The following is a 19,143-nucleotide window of genomic DNA, read 5'->3' on the forward strand; positions in this document are numbered from 1 at the left end:
GCCTGAGGACACTGGTTGGATGCTCACAGACCAGTGTGTAGGGGTTGGTGTAGCACCTGAGCAATACAGTCCATGGGTTCCTGATCCCTGCCAAGATAGTGGATCTCAGCCAGGACAGTCAGATTGAAAGGACTTGCATTTATATAGTGCCTTTCATGATCTAAGGACGTCCCAAAGCGCGTCACAATCAATTAAATACTTTTTGAAGTGTAGTCACTGTTGTAATGTAAGAAACAAGGCAACCAATTTGTGCACAGCAAGATCCCACAAACGACAATGTGATAAATAACCAGAATCTGTTTCAGGTGAAAGGCGCTATATAAATGCAAGTCTTTCTTTCTTACTTGTCTTTTACTTTGTTTCAATTGTTTTACAATGAAGCAGAAATTGCCACAGATTTCTGATCTACCCTCGAACCGACGGTATAACTTTACAGTCAGATCTCTATTGGACCCCAGGATGCAACAGCGTGAATTCCTCTGTAGGGGGAAATCTCTCACAGCTTGGGAGGAGAACGCAACCTTCAAATTAAAGAACAGTGGCATTTATTTTAATTCATTCTCGGGATGTGGGCCTCGCTGGCAATGCTGGCATTTATTGCCCATCCCTAATTCCCCATAACCGAGTGGCTTACTAGACCATTTTCAGAGTGCAGTCAAGAGTCAACTACGTTATTGTGGGACTGGAGTCACATATAGGCCCAGACCGGGTAAGGACGGCAGGTTTCCTTCCCGGAAGGGACAGTAGTGAACCAGTTGGGTTTTTACGACAATTCGACAGCTTCATGGTCACTTTTACTGAGACCAGCTTTTTAGAAAACCATAACATGATTAGGAAAAGTCAACATGGTTTTATAAAAGGGGAATCATGTTGACAAATTTATTAGAGATTTCTGAGGATGTAATTAGCAGGGTAGATAAAGGGGAACCAGTGGATGTTGTGTATTTGGATTTTCAAAAGGCATTCAATACGGACTAATATAAAAGGTTGCGACACAAGATAAGGGCTCATGGAGTTGGGGGTGATATATTAGCATGGATAGAGGATTGGTTATCAGACAGGAAACAGAGAGTAGGGATAAACGGATCATTCTCAGGTTGGCAGGCTGTAACTAGTGGGGTGCCTCAAGGATCGGTGCTTGGGCCTCAGCTATTTACAATCTATATTAATGACTTAGATGACGGGACTGAGTGTAATGTATCCAAGTTTGCTGATGATACAAAGCCAAGTGGGAAAGTAAGCTGTGAGGAGGACACAAAGGGGTCAATTTTCGGATGGCCGAGCGGGTGCGTACGTGGCAGGGGAGCTCCTAAAATTGGGGATTCCCAGAGCGGGTCCGGAGCCCGGCTCCAACCCGCCCACTTCCGGGTTCCCCAATGATGCGAATCGGTGCGCGCGCAGCCCCCGCATGTGGGACTCCCACCGGCAATCAAAGCCGGCGGGATCCCCCTTAAGATCATTATCTGGGTACTTGAGGTCGTTTACAGACCGCATTAGTTGGAGATTTTAGGAGGATTCGGATTTTGGACTACCCAGAGCGTGTTTCCCATGCTGGGGCAAACACTCCCTGTTTAAACAGACGTGTTACAGCCAGCAGCCAGTGGTAGCTGCAAAGGCCCATTTAACAGGTGCGGGGTAAACCCTCATTCATTGCAGCAGGGCACTCTGTCACCTCAGACAAAGTTTTGCCTGCCACACCGTTGTCTCCACACTCAAAATTATTAAATTGTACCCTAAACTCTGTCCAAATTCATTTACCTACTTTGTGGACCCCCTCACACTCACACCATCAGGATTGTGGGGGGGGACCCATTGCTGCATTCATCATTCCATTGGAGGATGAGCAACTTCACCAGCCTCGCCAGGCATGCCGTCCACCTCCGCCACGTGGAGCTACACAACACAGTGCTGTGCAACAGGCACCTGCACAAAGCATGGAGCACCCCAGGGGGAAGGCTGCTCCCAGGTTTAATGATGCCTCACTCCAGGTCTTACTGGATGGGGTGAGGAGGAGGGGGAGGACAGAGATCTTCTCCCCGGCAGACAGGAGGAAGTGGCCTGCCTCTGCCACCACGAACTACACATACACCCACTGTAGGGTGACCCAATGGGTGGCATCAAGGATGTTCATGGAGAACCTCAGGAAAGGGCATTATTGCACAAGCCAGTCAAGAATGGCCAAGACGTGGCAGTAGTGGTGACAATATAATATGTAATGTGAGTTGATCAGAAATCAAATATAAGTAAAAACCATGATAAACCCTCAAACATCCTTGTGCATCCCCTTCATGCTCACAACACGTTTGCCTTACGCTTCCTACTACACATATGTGATGCATGCCCTGTGGCTGCAGCACAGGTAGTGGCAGGTGGGGTCAGGCTGACCGTGAAAGAGATGCATGAGAGGGTGAGTATGAGACAGAGCCATGAGATTGTATGAGGATTGGGTTGAGTGGTAGTGGCGGGAGGAGTACTGGCGAGGTGAGTAAGTGCAGGTAAGATGAGGATGAGGTTTGAGTGGGTATGAGGGGTGATGTGACAGAGTAGTGTTGGCAGTGCAGAAGGAGGTGTGGGGTGGGGGCAGTGATGTGGAAGACAGAGTGTAGGGGAATGAGTAAGTGTACTCACTTCGGCTGACCTACTTAGGTCATTGCAGCGCCTCCTGCACTGTATGCAGGTGCGTGATATGTTGGTGGTGCAGGTGACCGCCTCTGCCACCTCGAGCCAGGCCTTCCTGGTGGCAGAGGCAGGCCGCTTCCTCACGTTCGCTGGGGAGAAGATCTCTGTCCTCCCCCTCCTCTTCACCCCATCCAGTAGGATCTGGAGTGAAGCATCATTAAACCTGGGAGCAGCCTTCCCCCTGGGCTGCTCCATGCTGTAATTTTGGCTCCTTTCTGCAGCATCAGTCAGTGGAGGACTGCCCCTTTAAATAGAGCTCCTCCAGCTGACAGCCTGTGATGCGGGTGCGCAGTCCGCCCGCTGCGCAGCTTTCCAGCGCGAAACCCGGAAGCCAAGGTAAGTGGCTTCAATTTACTTACAATGGAGTGGGGAACCCATCGATTTTACATGCGCCCAGTCGACCCCCTGCTGGCAACCTGCCTCCCTACTAATATTGGGCCCAAAGAATCTGCAAAGGGATATAGACAGGTTAAGTGAGTGGGCAAGAAGGAGGCAGATGGAGTATAATGTGGGGAAATGTGAGGTTATTCACTTTGGTAGGAAGAATAGAAAAGCAGAATATTTTTTAAATAGTGAGGAACTATTAAATTTTGGTGTCCAGAGGGATTTGGGTGTCCTTGTACAAGAAACACAGAATGTTAGCATGCAGGTACAGCAAGCAATTAGGAAAGCAAATGGAATGTTGGCCTTTATTACAAGGGGGTTGGGAGTACAAGAGTAAGGAAGTCTTACTACAATTGTACAGGGCTTTGGTGAGACCTCACCTGGAGTACTGTGTACAGTTTTGGTCTCCTTATCTAAGGAAGGATAAACTTGCCTTAGAGGGGGTGCAACAAAAGTTCACCAGTTTGATTCCTGGGATGAGAGGGTTGCCCTTTGAGGCAAGATTGAGTAGAATGGGCCTGAATTCTCTGGAGTTCAGTAGAATGAGAGGTGATCTCATTGAAACTTATAAGATTCTGAGGGGGCTTGACAGGGTAGATGCTGAGAGGTTGTTTCCCCTGGCTGGAGAGTCTAGAACTAGAGGGCATAGTCTCAGGATAAAGGGTCGGCCATTTATGTTAGCCTTTATTACAAGGGGGTTGGACTATAAGAGTAAGGAGGTCTTGCTGCAATTACATAGGGCTCTGGTGAGACCAGACCTGGTGTACTGTGTACAGTTTTGGTCTCCTTACCTAAGGAAGGATATACTTGCCTTAGAGGGGGTGCAACAAAAGTTCACTAGATTGATTCCTGGGATGAGAGGGTTGTCCTAAGAGGAGAGATTGAGTAGAATGGGCCTATACTCTCTGGAGTTTAGAAGAATGAGAGTTGATCTCATTGAAACATATAAGATTCTTAGAGGGGCTTGACAGGGTAGCTGCTGAGAGGCTGATCCCCCGGCTGGAGAGTCTAGAACTAGGGGACATAGTCTTAGGATGAGGGGTCGGACATTTAGGACCGAGATGAGGAAAAATTTCTTCACTCAGAGGGTTGTGAATCTTTGGAATTCTCTACCCCAGAGGGCTGTGGATGCTCAGTCGTTGAGTCTATTCAAGGCTGAGATCGATTGATTTTTGGACTCTAGGGAATCAAGGGATATGGGGATAGGGCAGGAAAGTGGATTTGAGGTCGAAGATCAGCCATGATCTGATTGAATGGCGGAGCAGGCTCGAGGGGCTGTATGGCCTACTCCTGCTCCTATTTCTTATGTTCTTACTTCAAAAGTACTTCATTGGCTGTGAATTACTCTGGGACATCCTCAGGCCATGAAAGGTGCCATATAAATGCAAGTCCTTCCTTTCCTTTGCTTTATACAGCCAATGTCCATTATAAATCTGATGTCCTTTAGGGAAGGAAACCTGCCATCGTTACCCGGTCTGGGCCTATACGTGACTCCAGTCCCCACACCGATGTGGTTGACTCTTAACTGCCCTCTGAAGTGGATCTAGTAAGCTCCTAAGTTCAGGGCAACTAGAGGATGGGCAATAAATGCCAGCCTTGCCAGCGATATCCACATCCCAAGAATGAATTTTTAAAAAATAAAGTGGACATAGGAATTTATGATGGAATTATAAAAATAAGGACAGAATATACCACTTTAAAATGGGGACTGAATTGTATCTGACGCCCCTAGTCCAATTATCTGGCACTCTCAAACACAACTTCACACTTGATCTAAACGCTCCCCTTGTTCAAAGCCTTTTTTTGGAAAAAAAAAGTGCAATATTGCGACTCAGTGAACTATCTGATCGGTTGCAACTTGAGAACCACAGAGACACTTGTTGCAATTTCGCCCACCAGACATTAAAAAAAATGATAGACTATTTGCACAACCCAAGGAAATTTTTTTTTATATAAAAAACGAAAAGGGGAAACTAAATGTCAAGGTGTGAGATTAAATGAACGTGATGGGTTTTAGGGGTAGTGGTCGCTTTAAGAGTGGCTATCTGTGCGAGTGTAACATTGTAACACGCTTGTTGATTCGAGGTCAGTTTCAATTGTCAATTCCATGTCGATTTCATTCATCAGAGGGAGAGAGAGACCAGGTTTGGTGAAAGGATCTGCAGAACCAGTCTGGCTCCTTTTCCCCCACTCCAGGATTTGTTAAGTCCAACACTGGCTGGTTTTGCCTCTTGCTAGCTGCAAACAGCTCAACAGCAAAAAAAAAAGAGGGGAGGGTGGGAAGGAGGGGAGGCAGTGAAATCGCCCCTGGTTTTTTTTTTATTCTCTCTCATTTTCCCCTCCCTTTTCCATTAAATTTGCTGGAAGATGGCGGCCACGAACGGGGCAAGCAACAAGCCCAGCAGCAGCGTTGCTAAAACCTTGCTGGAGCTGGATTTCAGGTCCGGGGCCAGGATCGAGGACTTAAACAGGCTGATCCAGGAATTCAGCAAGCACGACCAGCGGGAATACGATGATCACCGGGCCCTGGAAATCCACACAGCCAAGGATTTTATTTTCTCCATGCTGGGTAAGTCGGTTTATTTTATAACAGAGCTTTATACGGAGTGCAGCACCAACTGACTCTGATCAGAGAGAGAGAGAGAGAGAGAGTGTGAGTGTATTGGGTTTAACATTTAAAGGTCACTTTTTTTCTCTCTTTTTTCCAAATTGCAATAATTTTTTTGTGGATAATTCTTTTCCAGTAATTTTTTTTCTTGGAGCTTCAAAAACCATCTCATTTAAGATTGAGAGCTGAAGTGGTTTTATTTAAAAGGGCAATGCTGAGTTTGTGAGTTTATTTTTTCCCAATCTGTACAACTGTAAAGTTCGAATGGTTGGATTGAAAATAATTTTTCAGAACCCTTTGTTATGATTTAGAACAAGTGATTTTTTTTCTCAAAAAAAAATTTGTTTTTAAACTTTAAAATTGGTCCTAAGGGGGCTGATGCTGTATTCAGATGCTACAAGTGGTCCAGCTTTGAATTCTAGAATGATAGCACAGAAGGAGGCCATTCGGCCCATTGTGCTGGTCTTGGATTATCTTTAAAACCAGTTCACACTGGGGAATAATCTAGATTTACAAGGCATCAGTGAGCCCCACTGATGTATCTGCTCAGTAATTCCCACTCCAAGGAATGTTGTATTGCATTTTCCTGGTTAAAAAAATCTCTGATCCTTCCTAAGATCCAATTACACTGTGTACAGTTTCTATCTCCTCCCTACGTTCTCTCAAGACCCATTGCTCCATCTCCCACTCTCAACTCATTCTTTCCCAGCACCTCACATCAGTGGAATTCCTTACTTCCCTGTCTTCCCTTCCTCCTACAATCTCCAGGTTTTTAAAGCCCTAACGTTTTATCAATTAATCGTTACTTCCTGATTTATGACTCTGTGAAATGCCTTGGGGTGTTTTCCGATGCAAAAAAGCACTACATAAATACAACCTGTTGTTGATATGCCCTGCCTTCCCTGCTCCTTTTGGCAGTGTCTTGTATCAGTGAGCAGGATGGTGCCTGCACGATGTATCTAGAGTGGTTCCCTTAACACCAGTAAATGCTGAATCAGTGTTGCAATCAGGCAACCAGTTAGTGAGGCCAATCAGTCTGCTAGCTGGAGTTTGTAAACTGCTGGGTGTAAATTTGTTTTCCAACCATGTAAAATCCAATTGTTTCTCTCCTTTAGCCAGGTCTCCATTTTATTTATTGCTCTGAAGTGCCTCGGGACATTTTTCTATGTCAAAAGCTCCATATAAATGGGAGTTGTTGTTGTTGCTTTTCTTTCACCATCGGCTGTTGGAATATCGGGAACTCTGGTGACAGCACAGCACGTGATGGTTCAGTGCATGAATAGGAACACATGACAGAGTGGCGCTGAGCTATGTACGACAACTTGCATTTATTTAGCGCCTTTTTAATGTAGTAAAACATCCCAAGGCGCTTCACAGGAGTGTAAATCAAACAAAATTTGACACTGAGTCACATAAGGAGATATTAGGACAGGTGACCAAAAGCTTGGTCAAAGAGGTAGGTTTTATGTATCGTCTTTAAAGAAGCAGCGAGAGGCGGAGAGGTTTAGGGAAGGAATTCCAGAGCTTAGGGCCTAGGCAGCTAATGATGGGGTGATGAAAATCGGGGATGCGCAAGAGGCCAGAAATGGAGGAGCGCACAGATCTCGGAGGGTTATAGGGCTGGAGGAGGTTACAGAGATATGGGGGGGGCGGCGAGGGCCATGGAGGGATTTGAACACAAGGATGAGAAGGACGTAGGGGAGAAGGTTCCAAATTTGATTCCCAGTCTGTGATGAGTTAGCTGATCTTCGCTTGCAATGCAATGAAGCAGCCTCCTACCGAGGGATGGAGGGTAGGGGGGAGGAGATCAGCCAGGATTGTGGCCTCTAACTATTATCTAGTGACCCCCCCCCCCCCCCCCCCCCCCGACCCTTGCTGGAAAGTGTATGTGGGGATGTTAAGTAAAGACGTAACTAGGCTTTGTTGCAATGCTCCCACAGTTGATTAGTCTGTTGATCATCACAGTCTATAAGGTCAATCATCAAGAAGGGGGGGATGTGCTCCAACCCAGACCCCCTCGCCCCCTCCCCCACACACACAATTTTTCTTGGACTGTCCCACTCAATCCCTACTCCAAATCCCAGAAATTCCATGGTTGTTCCCTCTCCAGCTTTTCCATGTGGTGTGCCTCTTCTAACAGCCATGCAGTGCCCGCGGAACTGACCGCCAGCATCACACTGGAGAAAGTTGTCACGGTGAGCGGACCTTACTGTTTTTTTTTTTGGATGGGGAAGGGGGTGGCTGTGACTGGGAGACATTTACTGAGCCCAGCGACGTGAGGGAGGTGGTTTAACTTTCATACTAATCCAGTTGTGAACCCAGAGTGCTGCAGTAACTCTGTCGTTTCTACTCTGTGCTAATTCAACTCTGCCTTCAGTCGCCCACTTTCCAGGATTGTCCTGGAGTCTCCAGGAATTGAAGATTAATCTCCTGGACAATGCTGCGAGGAAAAAACCTGGGAGAAAAAAGTCATAGGGGCTTTAAAAATAAATTGTGTGCTTTTTTTTTCATTTTCTTTGAACAGTTTTGTTTTAGTTATAAAAATATTGACAATGGGGGGGGTGGGGAAGGCTGTTTGACTGGGGCAGGGTGGTTGGAGGTGATAGGTCATGTGATGAAACCTCTAGGAATACGTCCAACCCGAATCTGTTATGCTGTATATCTCAACGACTCCATGCTGGTTTCACTGATGCCATAGGAACAGCCAACGAGCAGAGGCCATGGACACTATTCTGCTTTTTTTTTTGAAACAGGTAATGATGGTGAATCTTACTCCCCTAAACACTCCCCACCCCCTTACTCCCCCTTGGTCTTGGGTACATTTTTGAGTCTTGCCCTTGATATTCTACTCATTTTTAGCATCAGCAACCGCTCCTGTAAGTGGCCCTCGTGCCCCCTATGATCTGGAGTGCACTGTTAGCCGTCCAGCGTCTCGGTAAATGAGCTGCCTGCCGGTCACTGGACTGATACCTGGATATTCCAGATCCTGGTGTTGTGTTAGAGTAACTGCGATGACCTGTTGGTCAAGAAAGATGTGAATGCAATAGAGAGGGTACAGAGGATATTTACGAGGATGTTGCCAGGACTGGAGAATTTTAGCTATGAGGAAAGATTGGATAGGCTGGGGTTGTTTTCTTTGGAACAAAGGAGGCTGAAGGGAGATTTAATTGAGGTGTATAAAATTAGGAGGGGCCTAGATAGAGTGGATAGGAAGGATCTATTTCCCTTAGCAGAGAGGTCAATAACCAGGGGGCATAGATTTAAAGTGATTGGTACAAGAATTAGGCGGGAGCTGAGGAGAATTTTTTTTCACCTAGAGGATGGTGGAGGTCTGGAACTCACTGCCTGGAAGGGTGGAAAAAGGGTGCCTGGATATGCAGTTGAAGTGCCGTAACCTACAAGGCTACGGACCAAGAACTGGAAAGTGGGATTAGATTGGGTGGCTCTTTTTCGGCCGGCACAGACACGATGGGCTGAATGGCCTCCTTCTGTGCCATAAATTTCTATGATTCTACTGTATAACAGAGGTACAGTACTGGTGGGTATAGGTCTGTCACTGTGTAACACGGGTACAGTACTAGTGAGTACAGGTCTGTCACTATATAACCGGGGTACAATACTGGTGGGTATCAGTGTCATATTTCTGTTCCTGAGTTGAAGCTATAAATTAATGCTTGGAAATGCTAATACTGTTCGTAACTAACGGAGTATTCATGGGTATTACTGTGAAAAGTCAAGGGCCTGATTGCTATTTCATTGCAATTAAATCAAAAATAATTCACTTACAATTGACAGAACTGTTACCTATTATCTATGAGCCAGCACTTTACTTATTAATTTTTTTTTGCTTTTGTGATTCCCCTGATCACATGGTCCCTGCACTGAATGGGCCACAGACCTGGAATCTCTCTCGCTCTCTGTGACCTGCCTTAAGGGACACGTGGACGTCCTTTGTGGTGGATGCGTTTGCTGGGGAGGTGCCTGGATTTCTCTGTTTTCTTTTCTCTCGCTCCTTCTCTCTCTCTCTCCCGCTCTCTGCTCAATCGCTCGCTCCCCTCACCCTCTCTCACTAATCTCAGTGACGCATTTAAGGGGTAAAGGAGTAGAAGGATATGCTGATAGGGTGAGATGAAGTAGGGAGGGAGGAGGCTCGTGTGGAGCATAAACGCTGGCATAGACCAGCTGGACCAAATTCTTGTCAACTTTTCCCATTTTAAGTTCCTATGTCCACAATTTATAATGGAAACTGCCTATGTAAACTTGTTGTGCTGTATTACACCTTCCCACCAGCGGCCGGGCTGTTGCATCTCAGATTCGCATCTCCCAGCTCCTCAGCCTGTACTACAGAGAAATTCCAACCAACTCTACTTTCCAAAAGTTTCGCTATTTTAATTATAAATAATTCAAAATAAATCCGTTATATAAAAATGGGATAAAGTGTATGACTTGAAAATGGAAACAGAATTGTATCCGCGAGTCCTGGTCCAGCTGTTTCCCCACGCTTGAACTCTGCTTAACCTGAAGACTGTACTTAGTCTTAACGCCCCATGAGCAATACCGCTGGGGTACGGTACTAGTGGGTACAGGTCTGTCACTGTATAACACTCGGATGCAGTACTGGTGGGTACAGGTCTGTCACTGTATAACACTGGGGTACAGTACTGGTGGGTACAGGTCTGTCACTGTATAACACTGGGGTACAGTACTGGTGGGTACAGGTCTGTCACTGTATAACTCTGGGGTACAGTACTGGTGGGTACAGGTCTGTCACTGTACAACACTGGGGTACTGTACAGGTCTGTCACTGTATAACACCATGGTACAGTACTGGTGGGTACAGGTCTGTCACTGTATAACTCTGGGGTACGGTACTGGTGGGTACAGGTCTGTCACTGTATAACACCATGGTACAGTACTGGGTGTTCCCCTGATCTCAACTGTGGAGAGGTAAGCCCACAATTCTGACAGATGTTGGAGGCAGACCATAATTCTGACAGATGTTTGGTGCCTCACGGATGCTTGATAGAGTCCTAATAATGAAGAGAAACGGGCAGGCCACAAATATCTGAAATCAGAAATAAAAATGTAAAATGGCAAACTTGATCCTTTAGTTGATCAGGATTTGAAAGAGTGAAGACAGGCAAGTCAGGCATGACTTCCTCCCTCAGAATAGTCCCAGTGAAGTCTCCCATCAGAAAACAATCTACCTTTCTCTGTCTTGGTGCATTGCCAGCATCCTGTGTATTTATCACGGGTTCTTAATGAATTGCTGAGCTGATGCAGCAACCTGGACATCAGTGCGGCTGAAGGATTTTATTTTTATTCCTCTGCTTAAAGGCTCTTCCCCATCTGCTGCTGTCCTGCAGGAAGGTATAACTCTTGCTGGGGTATATCAGTCACCTTTAGGATTTTAACAGCTTGCATTTATAGAGTGCTGTTAACATATTTCTCTTTTAAAATAAATTCCCAAGGCATTTTCTGGAGGGGTGGAGAGCAAAAAGAATTAGCTAAAAAGAATGAATACCGATCCGTCAGGAGATTATCAGAGGAGTGATGCAAAGCTCGGCCCAAGAGGTGGACTTTGAGGTTCTTGGAGGAGGAGAGACGCAGGGATTGATGGTGGGTGGGAACAGGGTGGTTGAAGGACATATGAGGAGAGGTTGAGTAGATTGGGACTCTACTCATTGGAGTTCAGAAGAATGAGAGGCGATCTTATTGAAACATATAAGATTGTGAAGGGGCTTGATCGGGTGGATGCGGTGAGGATGTTCCCAAGGATGGGTGAAACTAGAACTAGGGGGCATAATCTTAGAATAAGGGGCTGCTCTTTCAAAACTGAGATGAGGAGAAACTTCTTCACTCAGAGGGTAGTAGGTCTGTGGAATTTGCTGCCCCAGGAAGCTGTGGAAGCTACATCGTTAATTAAATTTAAAACAGAAATCGACAGTTTCCTAGAAGTAAAGGGAATTAGGAGTAACGGGGAGCAGGCAGGAAATTGGACATGAATTTAGATTTGTGGTTGGGATCAGATCAGCCATGATCTTATTGAATGGCGGAGCAGGCTCGAGGGGCCGATTGGCCTACTCCTGCTCCTATTTCTTTTGTTCTTAAGGCTTTGCCACCAATGTTGGGCAAAGGGAAAATGAGGGCGGGGGGGGGGGGGAGGGAAGCACAGTGGGCCAGACTGAAGACCATGAGAGCTTGAGGCTGTGAGAATGATAGTCTAGGATATACGTCTTTCAGCAATAACTTTTAATAATGTCTCCTGTGGTCGGCAGTCTCATAATTGTGCTGTTACTTCAAGGGATTTGATTTAATTCACATCAGAAGTGTGCTTGGGATTCTGACAGATTGATTTTCTTTTAGTTGTACAGTTTTTGTCACTCTTGAGTGTTACTGAGAGAATTTGTGGAGCAAAGGCGGATAAATGGAGTTGAGTTGTAGATCAGCCATGATCTGATTAAATGGTGGAACAGGCTCGAGGGGCTGAATGGCCTACTGCTGTTCTACATTCCTATACTACATCATTGATTCCAGTGTCCCGAATCATCTGGTCCCATATTGTTTTTATTTAATGACCTGTGAAAGTCTTCAGCCACTGCTCTTTATTCTCCACCATTCAATCAGATCATGGCTGATCTGTACCCCAACTCCATTTTCCCACCTTTGCTCCACATCCCTCGATACCCTTACCCAACAAAAATCTATCGCTCGCAGTCTTGGAGTTTTCAATTGCCCCCCAGTATCCACAGCCTTTTTTGGGGGAGAGAGTTCCAGATTTCCACTCCCCTTTGTGTGAAGAAGTGTTTCCTGACATCACCCCTGAACAGCCTAGCTCTAATTTTAAGGTTATGCCCCCCTTGTTCTGGACTCCCCCCACCAGAGGAAATAGTTTCTCTCTATCTACCCTATCGAATCCCTTTTATCATTTTAAACACCTCAATTAGAACACCCCTCAAACTTCTAAGCTACTCTAATTTTCTTAAGAACTAGACATCCAAGAATACTTTATGAATAATCAAACCCTGCAGCTCTCCATCCCAATGTGTTCTCTCTCTCTCTCTCTCTCTCTCCTGAAGACACTGACACCTTGCTGGGGTATGGGAGCCCCTCTAGTACCTCGCCTAAGCAACTGCTCTTCATGTTTGAGACTAGAGCGTTGGTAGGCTATTCAACTGTAGCACCATCACTAGGCTAGCCAGGTCATGTCATTGACGACATGCACACGTGTGCACTTTCCACCAGGAGTGGCTGAATAGAGATAAAGAGCAGAAACCCCAACTGATTTCTTTCCCCACCCCCCAACCTTCCCTTCCTCCTTCCACTCTGAGGAGATCTAAGACCAGTTATAGCACGCCTTCTCCACTTCCTCTCCAGTTGGCTTTAGCTAGCTCAGCACAGACTCGGATTTGAACTTGGGACCTTTCCCCATTTTCTCTTTGATCCTTAACCTACGGAGATATCCGAAGAATCTCTCTTATCCCCCTTAATATTCCTCCCAATTTTGAGTGTCTGAAGATTCAGGAGCACACAGGAATTGCTCGACGAAAATAGACCAGGGCCCATTTAAAATGGGCCATCCAGGTTGACGCTCCCAGGTCAAAGCTGAGGAGTGCTGCATTGTTGGAGGTGCCATCATTCGGATGAGATGTTAAACCGAGGCCCTGTCTCCCCTCTTGGGTGGATGTAAAAGATCTCATGACTCTCTCTTCAAAGAAGAGCAGGGGAGTTCTCCCTGGGGCCAATATTTATCCCTCAACCAAATCACTAAAACACAGATTATCTGGTCATTATCACATTGCTGTTTGTGGGACCTTGCTGTGTGCAAAATGGCTGCCACGTTTCCTACATTACAACAGTGACTACACTTCAAAAATACTTCATTGGCTGTAAAGCACTTTGATGTTGGAGGGAGTGTAATGAAGGTTCACCAGACTGATTCCTGGGATGGCAGGATTGTGGTGTGAAGAGAGATTGAGTAGTCTAGGCCTGTATTCTCTACAGTTTTTAAGAATGAGAGATGATCTCATTGAAACAATTCTTACAGGGCTCGACAGGGTAGATGCAGGGAGGATGTTTCCCCTGGCTGGGGAGTCTAGAACCAGGGGTCACAGTCTCAGAATAAGGGGAAGGCCATTTAGGACTGAGATGAGGAGAAATTTCTTCACTCAAAGGGTGGTGAATCTTTGGAATTCTCTACCCCAGAGGGCTGTGGAGGCTCAGTCATTGAGAACATTCAAAACAGAGATCGATAGATTTCTTGGTATTAAAGGCATCAAGGGATATGGGGATAGTGCAGGAAAATGGCGCTGAGGTAGAAGATCAGCCATGATCTTGTTGAATGGCGGAACAGGCTCGAGGGGCAGTATGGCCTGCTCCTGCTCCTATTTCTTATGTTCTTATGTGAAAGGGGCTATATAAATGGAATTCCTTTCCATTCGTTTGCATTCTACTAACCTGGAACATAGGAATTGCTAGACGAGAAAAGACCAAGGTCCGTCTACTTTGCCTTCTACCATCCTGGTAGTCACATGATGCGATGATAATGGAGTTGTTGACTAATCACAGCAATCAATCTCTATCAACGAGTCTACAACAGACCCAGACATGAGGTGAGGAAAACCCCCAGTGGTGGAGAGATTTGGGAACCATAGGTCCAAAGTCACCTGTTCCTCCCAAGCATGTTACACTCACCACACGTCATGTCTCTAATTACTTGTACACTGTATCCCAAAATATTATTTTCTGAAAGATATCTATCCGATTTGCATTTGACTGAATCAATACTAACTGTTTCCATCGTCTCCCTAGGGAACCAGTTCCATAGATTTTAAAGAAGGGAGAAGGTGGGGAGACTTGAAGAAAATTGAACTTTTCTTCCCCCGCCTGCTCCCAAATTATCACGGAAAGAGAAATGTCAGATTGTTGGAGAATGTGCGGTGAAAGATTCTTGTGAAACGTTGTATAAAACCTAATGCTGTGTTAAGTCACCAGTTTCTGAAGCCTTGTTATATTCTGGGGAACATAGGGGAGAGCTGATCAGAACTCCAGTGTTACAGATCGCGGTTTTAGCCTTTTTCTGACAAGTGATCTGATTGTATTCATTCTGTGTGTGTTTAGCCCTCTTGGCAATGTACAAAAGCCTTTTTTGTAGAAAGTCTGTGCTTCGACTCATTAGAGAATCTTCGTGCCTCTCGCGTCAGAAAAACGCTGCTGTCGGGTGGGGGCGGGTGGGGGGAAGATTGTGGGTAAGGACGGCAGGTTTCCTTCCCTAAAGGGACATTAATGAAACAGTTGGGTTTTTACGACAATCCGACAGCTTTGTGGTCAATTTTACTGGCACCAGCTTTTTACTTCCAGATTTTGCTTTCTAGGTGTCAGCCGTGGCTCTGTGGGTAGCACACTCTCCTCTGAGTCAGAAGGTCATGGGTTCGAGCCCCACTCCAGAGACTTGAGTACGTAATCTAGGCTGACACTCCCAGTGCCAGTACTGAGGGAGTGCTGCACCGTCGGAGGTGCCATATTTCGGATGAGATGTTAAACCGAGGCCCCGTCTGCCCTCTCAGGTGGATGTAAAAGATCCCACGGCCACTATTTTGAAGAAGAGCAGGGGAGTTCTCCCCGGTGGCCTGGGCCAATATTTATCCCTCGACCAATCGAAAACAGACGAATTGATCGTTTATCTCATTGCTGTTTGTGGGATCTTGCTGTGCGCAAATTGGCTGCTGCATTTCCTACATTACAACAGTGACTACACCTCAAATAATATTTAATTGGCTATAAAGCACTTTTGGGACGTCCTGAGGGTGTGTAAGACATTATATAAATGCAAGTTCCTTTTTTAAACTGAATTCAAACTGCTATGATGGGATTTGAACTTGCGTTCTCTGGATTACTAGTCCAGTAACGTAACTGTGCCACTCTACCTCCTATTTACTGTTTTGGAACCTTGCTGCTCTGTTTGAATACACCACAACAGTGACCTCAAAGTAATTCATTGTATGTGAAGCCCCTTTGGGATGTCCATAGAGAGGTGCGAAATAAACGCACATTCTTTCTTGTTTGTACTCTCTGGTATAAAGTGCTGATTGTCCTTTTCATTGATGTAGGAATGTCAGAGCAGGCCATGTGAAAGGGGATTAGAGAGGATCTAGGACACATTCCTGCAACTCACAATCAAGCAGTGAAGCCAGTCAACGAGCTATTGTAGGGGGTGGTAGGGACTGAGGGGGAAGGAGGGACCGTTTCATGAACTCTCCTGGTAACATTTCCAAACTTCCTCCCCCCACACACTTGTTTTTCCACCACTCCTCCCTGATGGTTTTATTCCTTGCTGGGTACTGTTACATGGGTAGTGCCCAGGTTCACCGATTCACGGTCGGAGAATTTACTAGCAACCCAGTGCGCTTAAAGAAAGTCTTGCATTTATATAGCGCCTTTCGCAACCTCAGGACATCAGAAAGCGTTAAGTACCTTTTTGAAGTGTAGTACCTCTCGTAATGAGTGTTCAGCTCATTCTGCACTAATTTTAATTCATCGCCTCATAATATTCCACCACCATTGACAGACCTGTACCCACCAGTACCGTACCCCAGTGTTATACAGTGACAGACCTGTACCCACCAGTACCGTACCCCAGTGTTATACAGTGACAGACCTGTACCCACCCGTACTGTACCCCAGTGTTATACAGTGACAGACCTGTACCCACCCGTACTGTACCCCAGTGTTATACAGTGACAGACCTGTACCCACCAGTACCGTACCCCAGTGTTATACAGTGACAGACCTGGACCCACCCGTACTGTACCCCAGTGTTATACAGTGACAGACCTGTACCCACCCGTACTGTACCCCAGTGTTATACAGTGACAGACCTGTACCCACCAGTACCGTACCCCAGTGTTATACAGTGACAGACCTGTACCCACCAGTACCGTACCCCAGTGTTATACAGTGACAGACCTGTACCCACCCGTACTGTACCCCAGTGTTATACAGTGACAGACCTGTACCCACCCATACTGTACCCCAGTGTTATACAGTGACAGACCTGTACCCACCAGTACTGAACCCCAGTGTAATAGTGACAGACCTGTACCCACCAATACTGAACCTGTGTTATACAGTGACAGACCTGTACCCACCAGTACTGTACCCCAGTGTTATACAGTGACAGACCTGTACCCACCAGTACCGTACCCCAGTGTTATACAGTGACAGACCTGTACCCACCAGTACCGTACCCCAGTGTTATACAGTGACAGACCTGTACCCACCAGTACCGTACCCCAGTGTTATACAGTGACAGACCTGTACCCACCCGTACTGTACCCCAGTGTTATACAGTGACAGACCTGTACCCCAGTGTTATACAGCGACAGACCTGTACCCCAGTGTTATACAGCGACAGACCTATACCTCAGTGTTATACAGCGACAGACCTGTACCCCAGTGTTATACAGCGACAGACCTGTATCCCAGTGTTATACAGCGACAGACCCGTACCACCAGTACTGTACCCCAGTAGTGAACATAATCATAACAACATAAGAAATAGGAGCAGTACGAGGCCATACAGCCCCTCGAGCCTTCTCCGCCACTCAAAAAGATCATGGCTGATCTTCTATCTCCACTCCACTTTCCTGCCTGATCCCCATTTCCCTCAATTCTCCTACAGTCCAAAAAATTATCTATCACAGCCTTGAATATATTCATGACTCAACATCCACAGCCCTCTGGGGTAGAGAATTCCAAAGATTCACAACACTGATTGAAGAAATTCCTCCTCATCTCAGTCTGAAATGGCCGACCCCTTATCCTGAGACGATGCCCTCTAGTTCTAGACTCTCCAGCCAGGGGAAACAACCTCTCAGTCTCTACCCTGTCAAGCCCCCTCAGCATCTTATATGCTTCAATGAGATCACTTCTCATTCTTCTAAACTCCAGAGAGTAAAGGCCCATTCTACTCAATCTCTCCTCATAGGACAACCCTCTCATCCCAAGAATTAATCTAATGAACCTTCGTTGCACTGCCTCTAAGGCAAGTATATCCTTCCTTGGATAAGGAGACCAAAACTGTACACAGTACTCCAGGTGAGGTCTCACCAAAGCCCTGTACAATTGTAATAAGACTTCCTTACTCTTGTACTCCAACCCCCTTGCAATAAAGGCCAACATACCATTTGCCTTCCTAATTGCTTGCTGTACCTGCATGCACCAAGACGCCCAAATCTATCTGGACACCAACATTTAATAGTTTCTCACCATTTAAAAAAATATTCTGTTTTTCTATTCTTCCTAACAAAGTGAATAACCTCACATTTCCCCACATTATATTCCATCTGCCACCTTGCCCACTCACTTAACCTGTCTATATCCCTTTGCAGACTGTTTGTGATCTCCCCACACCTTGCTTGCCTACCTACCTGGCTTTGTATTGTCAGCAAACTTGGATACGTTACACTTGGTCCCTTCATCTAAGTCATTAATATAGATTGTAAATAGCTGAGGCCCAAGCACTGATCCTTGCGGCACCCCACTAGTTACAGCCTGCCAACCTGAGAATGACCCGTTTATCCCTATTCTTTTCTGTCCGTTAACCAATCCTCTATCCATGCTAATACATTACCCCCAGCCCCATGAGCCCTTACCTTGTTAACAGCCTTTTATGTGGCACCTTATCGAATGCCTTTTGAAAATCCAAATATATGACATCCATTGGTTCCTCTTTACCTACCCTGCTAGTTACATCCTCAAAAAACTCTGATAGATTTGTCAAACATGATTTCCCTTTCATAAAACCACGTTGACTCTGCCTAATCATGTTATGATTTTCTAAGTGCCCTTTTACCACTTCCTTAATAACGGATTCCAGCATTTTCCCAACGACTGATGTCAGGCTAACTGGCCTGTAGTTCCCTGTTTTCTCTCTCCCTCCTTTGTTGAATAGCGGGGTTACATTTGCTACTTTCCAATCCACTGGGACCATTCTAGAATCTAGGGAAGATCATAACCAATGCACCCACTATCTCTGCAGACACCTATTTTAGAACCCTCGGATGTAGGCCATCAGGTCCAGGGGATTTATCGGCTTTTAGTTCCATTAGTTTCTCAAGTATTTTTTCTCTACTGATATTAATTACTTTAAGTACCTCACTCTCATTAGCCCCGTGGTTCCCCATTATTTTTGGTATGCTTTTTGTGTCTTCTACTGTGACCGATAGATACAAAATATTTGTTTAACGCATCTGCCATTTCCTGATTTCCCCATTAGAATTTCTCCTGTCTCAGCCACTCGGGACCTACATTTACTTTCACTAATCTCTTCCTTTTTACACACTTGTAGAAGCTCTTACGATCCATTTTTATTTTTCTTGCTGGTTTACACTATTTTCTACCTTTTTTATCAATTTTTTTTTGGTTGCCCTTTGCTGGTTTCTAAAACTCTCCCAATCATCAGGCTTATTACT

At 45.8% G+C, this 19,143-nt stretch overlaps 1 protein-coding gene across 1 annotated transcript in view; it reads left to right on the forward strand.

Moving 5' to 3' along the window:
- Positions 1-5,380: 5,380 nt before the first annotated feature.
- LOC137331237 (nucleotidyltransferase MB21D2) overlaps positions 5,381-19,143 on the forward strand; it is a 65,099-nt gene continuing 51,336 nt past the window's right edge. Inside the window, exon 1 of the mRNA XM_067994881.1 lies at positions 5,381-5,632. Within this exon, the coding sequence (XP_067850982.1) occupies positions 5,431-5,632 (202 nt within the window). The 5' untranslated portion in view covers positions 5,381-5,430. The remainder of the gene's footprint in view (positions 5,633-19,143) is intronic.

The sequence above is a fragment of the Heptranchias perlo genome, chromosome 13, assembly GCF_035084215.1.
Source record: "Heptranchias perlo isolate sHepPer1 chromosome 13, sHepPer1.hap1, whole genome shotgun sequence".
Lineage (NCBI taxonomy): Eukaryota > Metazoa > Chordata > Chondrichthyes > Hexanchiformes > Hexanchidae > Heptranchias > Heptranchias perlo.